This window comes from Haliaeetus leucocephalus, unplaced genomic scaffold (assembly GCF_000737465.1).
Source record: "Haliaeetus leucocephalus isolate CR32 unplaced genomic scaffold, Haliaeetus_leucocephalus-4.0 Scaffold162, whole genome shotgun sequence".
Classification (NCBI taxonomy): Eukaryota; Metazoa; Chordata; class Aves; order Accipitriformes; family Accipitridae; genus Haliaeetus; species Haliaeetus leucocephalus.
In genome coordinates, this window is record NW_010972598.1 from 5,084,705 (window position 1) to 5,091,850 (window position 7,146).

A 7,146-nucleotide genomic window follows, 5' to 3' on the forward strand; every position below is an offset into this window, starting at 1 on the left:
CCCGCAGGGCTGGAAATGCCGGGGGCGGGGGAGGCAGCGGGGTGGGCGCACCGGTGAGCGGGCAGGTCTGGAGTTTTGGTTTTCAAGTTAGTTTTTGTTGGATGGTTTCTGTGGGGTTTTTTTAAAGGAAAATAAGAAAAGAAAGCGTACGGAAGAAGCGGAGGAAGTGTCGGAAGACCAGAACTCGTCTGTCACACAAGAACCCCCTATAAAAGTAAAGAAAGCCAGAAAAAAGGAGCTTTCAAAGGCAGAGAAAAAATTGGCAAACAGGTGAGTAGGTGACACCTTTTCATAGTAAGATTCAAAAAACCGACATCTAGATTAAGCATAAGAGTACGAGCTTAGTGAAACAATAAAGTTCTATTCTACTGTTTGTCGTGAACCTCGCGTTTAAGGAGGTTATTTCTAAGAAGATTGTGAAAATTCCCCGCAGTTTGCTCCGGAAGGTAGTAAATACTTCCAACTTCTTGAAGTTCCAGGTCCGTGAAATGCAAATGCCCTGTTAGAGAGCTGGCAGGCCTGGAGGTTGTAGATCGAGGCAAAAAGTTCTCTCTGGCGCGGGGTGATGCTTTCCAACCGCAGTTGGCTTTACGGGGCAGACCTGCCGTGGCAGGAGCAGAGGCGGTTTCAGCAGCAGCAAAGCACCGGGCAGAGTTAGATGTCAGTACCACGCTCGCCCTCCGCCGTGACACGAACTGCTCGGTTGCACTGTCCGTTCTCGCAAATACTCGGGGTTGAACCGAGGCGCGCGCGCTGTCAGCGCAGGCGGGAAGCTCGTCTCTGTACAGTGAAGTTTGCTTGAGCGTAGCCCGAGGCTAATGCCTTGTCCTCCCTCTGGCACTGCGTGGTGAAACTTGTTTGCTGTTTTGGTGTCGGTGGCCTTCCAGAGGCTTCTTCAGATCTGCTTGTTTTGCGCCCTGTTATGGCAGGTTTGGATAGGTAGAGATTTGTTTTGCACGGATGGATCCCAAAGGATTGTTTGTCCTGAGTGTCCTGGATACTGGGAAGAACTAAATCTCCCCTTAGTTCTAGCGTGCAAAGATTTTGTGGGGTTTTTTTCTTTCCCTTCAATTTTAGAGGCTATCAAATTATTTAATTCTGAATTCTTTCTTTATTAGCACTACTAAATAGCAAATGCAACGTCCTGGGGACAGCAAGTCTGTGTTACGGAATGGTCAGATATGTTTGTTTAATGCATAATAAGCAAAATAACGTTTGAAACTTTACGCTGAACATAATAATTTAAAATGTAAGTTAGATATTTATCTTGGAGGCTTCAATTCTTTGACCTCAAAAACTCTGTTTTTTTCCCTGTCAACTATAATTTGCTTATCTTTTTCTGAAAAGAGAGAGCGCTTTGGAGCAGGCGGATGAAGATGAGGAGCAAAAACTGCTTCAAAACAAAGCAAAACAAAAAAAAAGGGCTTCTCAGGCCATCACCAAAAGCGTTGTTAATTCAGATACAGGCACTACTGTGAAACAACAAAAGGAAAAAAAGGTGACTGATGAAATGGTGAACAGAAGAACAGTGTTTGTTGGAAACTTGCCTGTCAACTGTACTGTGCAGGTATGTGACTGGATTCTGTCAGCTAAAGGAATGAAAAGAATTACAACAGTCCTTAGTTTGAGGGGACGTTTATAGCTGAGAAGTCACACATATTTGTGACTAAAATGGCTTTTTGGGAAAGTAAGAGTTAATACTCGTTACCGGAAACCTTTAGAGGCAATCTCTTTTGTTTTAGCACAGTTAGGCTTTTTACAGCAGTGGATGCAGTTGCTCTTTCTTTAGTAGAATTGGTTAGTTTCTTTTTCAGTGAAAAATGACTTAATAAATGAGAACTACAATTACAAAGTTAGCCTGCTTCTGATTTTGAATGCAAATAATACTTCAGATTGTTGCATAAAAAATGTTAGATTTATACTTTTTCCCATAGTAAGGGGTACAAATCCAGTTTTGGCAATCCGTAGAATAAGAAGCTGCTGCAAGAAACATAGAAGCAGTTACAAATTACTTGCGTATTTTTAGTAGCCTTTTAACGGACCTTGTGTAAGTAAAATGAAAATAGCGTAAAAACAATCTTACTAATAAATATTCAGCAGTAATTCTTACTACCAGGATGCAAAAATGTATTGAATATTTGTAATATTTTCTGTTTAGGCACTGAAGTCTCTTTTTAAAGAGTATGGACAAATAAAATCCATTCGATTCCGGTCTTTGGTATGTTATTTCTTCTAATGCTATATAACAAAATTATTTTTTGACCTTAAAGGGTAGTATTCATAAGGCTTGTATCTTCATTAGTTCAGAAGCGGGTTTGGATGTGCATTTTTTGCCATTAGAAGAAGCCTTGGAGATCTTGCCACAGAGGCACTGCAGATGCATCTTTCCTTTCATCACGTTTTACTCTTTCTGTAGCAGCAGTTGATAGTATGAGAGCTGTATTTTCTCTTCAAGAAGAATGCCTTTATTATTGCTCGTTTAGCTAAGGTATTACTTACCTCTTTTTAAATCATAGTAGCAAAGACCTGTTGATTGTAAATCAGCATACTCTGTAAAATAGTTGAAGATAACAGTCTGGGAACTCAAGAAAGGTAACAGATGAAGTCAAAGCAAGCTCTCGCATTCTGAGGTCTTTCTAGACCATCTCTAGGAATAGCCACTTCCGTCATTTGCTCACTGTACTGGCTACATTGCTTTGGGTGGGAATGGTACCTGTTTAAATTCCTCTTTGTCTTCAAGAACAAATACTTGAGATAAATTGACACTAGGCCTCCTTAACTAAAGCTCTTTTTATCTTAAAGGTTCCAGCAGAAGATACCTTATCCAAAAAGTTAGCAGCAATAAAGTAGGTTCCTCTTGTGAATTTCATCTTTATTTTTCAAGGCAAAAATAATTTTTAAGTGTTGGTTGTTACATGTTTGGGTATATTCTTTTTTTTTGTTTTGTGTTTCTTTGACTTTTGTAATTACCTTTGTGTATATCTAAGTTTTCTTGACAAGCGAAAAAGAATTATGTGCCTGGTATACTAGTACCAGTACTAGTTATCTTAGGTTGCATTTCTTCTATTTTAGGAAGGAGGAAGATGCTAATGGTCTTTAACTTCTTTGGATATATTTATGAGCTGAAGAAGCTTGATGAGGGTGCAAATACAGGCTGTGTGAGAAGTACAGTGAGACTCCCTTGGATGTAAGGGGCTGGCTTGACCTTTAAGAGAAAGGAAGTTGTTACTGTGCACAAAACCAGAGGAGGCATAAATGTGTCTTAACAAGAAGTGCTTGTACACTGCACACCATCCGAATTATTTAAACAATATGTGTCTTTTTCATGTTCCAGGCATAAGGTGCACCCTAATGCGAAGTTCGTTAACGCTTATGTTGTATTTAAGGAAGAATGTGATGCCATTAAGGCTCTAAATGAGTAAGTCTCAGTTTTGTTCCTCATTCCATGTTGAAGGGGTAGATTTACAGATAAATTTAAACTACCTCCTCTCTTTTGCTTGAATCAGAAGGAAATGTTTTTTCAAACTTAAAGTAAATTTGCTTTTGGAATAGTGCTATGCAGTGACATTGTAAACTAACTAACGCTTATCCATTTCATTTTTAAAACTTTTTGCTTTTGGCTACAAAAGAAATGGAACAGAAATTGCTAGTGGATTTCACATCAGAGTTGACATTGCATCAAAAACCAATTCGGTAAGTAGGATGCGTGACTAGAAAACCTGTTTTCCGGGGTTTTTTTTTGGGGGGGGGCGGGTTGTTTGGGTTTTTTTTCTGTAGCAAATAACTTACTGTCTTGTACTTCTTGTTTTCTTTAGCATGACAATAAACGATCCGTATTCTTGGGAAATCTCTCATATGGTAAGTCTGAAATGGATTGTTATGCATCATTACTTAACATTTATGGAATATGTTGACATTAGGGTTTTTTTATTTATTGATATTTAGGGTAGCATGTTTAGGTAGCTAAATATCTTGCTGAAATTAATTTTTTAAACAGGAGTTTTATTTTTTAACTGAAACACCTAAGGGGGTTGTAAATTTCTGGCAAGTTCTGCAGATCGTTTTCTTAATTGTAGCTAGAACTGCAAGCCTTTTTAGTTCTTGTTGTCGCTTGATGTTTTTTAAATAAATATGACTAAACTGCATAGGCCATAGCTTTCTGAACTGTTAAATGTGTACGGTTGCCTGTTTGTGAACAACTTCCAAGTGATAACACAGTGATGGCTTCTCATTTTGATGCTGTCTGTGAGCCACAGAGTGAGTGACTCTCTCCAGGCAGCTATTGGCAATCAGTTGTTACCCGTGTGGAGGTGCTTACTGTATAGTTGAGGTCAGTGCTTGATGAATATTCAGCAGCTTCTGAGTAGACTGGAGAGTAGATGAAGGGATCGCCATCTGGTGTGGTCCGTATGAGGGTATTAATGGAGTTGGGATGCTTGGGATGAGCACCTTACTTGGGGGTGGTGCGGATGCCTGAGTATACAGGCTGAAGGCATGCCCTGTGCCTACGGCCTGACGCAGAGCCAGTATCATGTACTGCTGACGGTAACGCTGAAACAAACAGGCTTTATACTTCAGCCTAAATACTTGACCTGCCTGATAATCTGGATAGGTGACAAGCCTGATTGTGGTGCCTGTTGTGTAGAGCTTGTGTCAGTACTGTATGTTCCTTTGTGAGTCCTGCAGAAAAAACAGTCTGGATGTTTGCGGTGCTCTGAAAAATGTCGTCAGCAGCTCGAACCTTTCTCAGCACATCTAAGTCCTATTGCTGTAATTAAACCTGTACTATTAAATTCAGCCCCTCCCCTTAGCAGAGATACAATTATATCAGTGTAAAGGGATTTACTGTATTATGAAGCGTACCTATACAGAAAAGAGAATAACCTGTATTTTTGTATTGGTACATCACACTTATCTGTTCACAAAGGCCTGAGACTGAGAAAGCCTCACAGATGTAGCCATTATCAAAATAATCTTATAGCAACTGTGGCTGGAAACTGTATACCCCTTCTCCCCCATTCAGCTAAAATTCACGGCTCAGTCAATGAGTGTTGGACCCCGAGAACTGCCTGGTCAAGCTCATTACCATCAGCATTAATTCTTAGAAAGAGATTCTGGCATAAGGAGGAGCTACAAAAATGTAGCATGAACCTTAATGTCCACCATGTTCAAAGCACAAATGAAATTATTTCAAAAATTTATATTGGTCTTTGCCTTTGTTCTTCTTTGTGATTTATGTTGTGCTCTTCAAATTTAGTGAATCAGTAACTGTCAAAGTAAATAGCCCTTTATAAAGTCTGCATTGTTAACTGGCTAGAATTTTTCTGAACCACTGATATTTGTGTACCTGTACATATTTATGTATTAATGTATATTTTTAAATATATATGTTTCTGTACCTGAACTAGTAAATATAAAATACTTGGATTTGGGCCAGGCTTGTAAAGCTGTGTGTCGTGACTGAAGAGGCATCTGTTTCTTTGTGCTTGCCTGCAGACATCAGTGACGATGCTGTGCGAGAACACTTTTCTGTCTGCGGAGGTGTAGTAGCAGTGCGAATTGTGAGAGACAGAAAGACCGGCTTGGGTAAAGGCTTCGGCTACGTTCTCTTTGAGGTACGTATGAATGGCGTGCTTCAGGACACTGGGAATTCTTCAAAATCTGGATTGGGATTTGCCTTTATAGCCTTTTAAATTTTTTTTTTTTTTTAGTCGCTTTTGGGGATTTGCATATGACATTAAATGGTAGCATTGTTATGTGTGCTAAAAGCAGCTTGGAAGACCAGTTCTGTGGAAGCAGATACAAAGCAAGCTATTTTAGGTTGTGTACAAAGAAAAGTTGTAAAATGTTGGGGTGAAAGAAATTAACTTTAAGGGAAAGGCTTAAAGGAGGGACAGATGAGTTCGCCTGGAATAACTACAATGTTCTCCCATTTCTTATGTGTCAAAATATGAGTGGAATTCTTCCCTGCAGCCAGTTTGCTTACTGCTGCTCTCTGTTTGGGTTTCAGTACAGCTTGCTTTCTCATGCCAGTCTCCCAGCCTCGTCTTCCTTAGTTTATTTCCTGCAGCCCAATACCTTTTTGTCCCCGGTTTCTCCTTCACCTCTCTGCCCCTGTCTTTCACGTCTCACATAAGCTGTTCTGTAGCCCGTTTTCAAGTATCTGTGCCTCGGTGCATGGGCTACATGGGTGTGCTAGTGTTTCTGAGGAGAGCAGAGCAGTTGTGTCACTTGATAAATAGAGCAGTTTGCACGCTCTTTTTTGTAAAATCTTGCTTACAACAATTAAAGAAAGGTGACTGTTTATTTGAAAGCAATCGATTGGAAGTGACGCTGCTTTTAAACGGAATGCCTGTTCTTGCAGAATACGGATGCTGTACATCTTGCTCTGAAACTCAATGAGACTGTTCTGATGGGAAGAAAGATACGAGTGAAGCGCTGTGGAGAGAAGTGGAAAGCACCACAGAAAAGTGCAGATCAGTCTCGTGCTCCTAAGGACAGAGTCGATACCACATTAAAAAACAAGGGGTGCTCTAATGATACATTTGTTGGTGAAAAAGCAGTCCCGTTAAAGAAGAGCACTAAACCGAAAAGACTAAGAACTCTTCCTAGGAATAAAGCTGGGAAGAACAAACAATTTTCTGATAAAAAATCAAACGTATAAACGCGTTCAGTATTGTTATAAAGATTGATGTATACAAGAGCGTTCTGTCATAAATGCTGTTTGCTAATACAGCTGTAGTCGTTCTTAGTATTTGCTCTGGGGTTCCTGGCTTCTCCTGGAAGGCAGCGGGAGGAGGTTCGTGGCCGTAGCCCGGTCGTGGTGATGTCCCGTTACGGCCGGGTCCCGGGGATCCATCTGCCGCCGAGGTCCTGCTGCTGCAGGGGTCACCCCAACTCTTCCTTCTGGAGTCGCGTGGAATTACTCAAAACGACTACCGAAAAGGTGGCTGGTGCGCAGACCGAGTCTGTGGCGAGACGCAAACCGTTACCTAGGTGCTTTTTAGGTTTGTTTTTCTTCTTTTTTTTAATTTGGTCTTTTGGGCCTGAGGGCTGAGGCCGGCCTGTCCCCACCTCGCAGCAGGCGGGTCTCTCCCGGCCGGCCGCGGAGCGGGTGGTTTGGCCCCCACCGCGCTCCTTGGGGGG

The 7,146-nt window shown here is 41.1% G+C and overlaps 1 protein-coding gene across 1 annotated transcript in view; it reads left to right on the top strand.

Annotated features, from left to right (window-relative positions):
* Positions 1-6,720, top strand: part of RBM34 (RNA binding motif protein 34) — a 6,946-nt gene extending 226 nt beyond the window's left edge. The window contains exons 2-10 of the mRNA XM_010562949.1: positions 92-270; positions 1,348-1,567; positions 2,159-2,218; positions 2,803-2,846; positions 3,335-3,418; positions 3,630-3,693; positions 3,816-3,858; positions 5,497-5,615; positions 6,365-6,720. Coding sequence (XP_010561251.1) covers positions 92-270; positions 1,348-1,567; positions 2,159-2,218; positions 2,803-2,846; positions 3,335-3,418; positions 3,630-3,693; positions 3,816-3,858; positions 5,497-5,615; positions 6,365-6,664 — 1,113 coding nt within the window. The 3' untranslated portion in view covers positions 6,665-6,720. The remainder of the gene's footprint in view (positions 1-91; positions 271-1,347; positions 1,568-2,158; positions 2,219-2,802; positions 2,847-3,334; positions 3,419-3,629; positions 3,694-3,815; positions 3,859-5,496; positions 5,616-6,364) is intronic.
* The last annotated feature ends 426 nt before the right edge of the window (positions 6,721-7,146 follow it).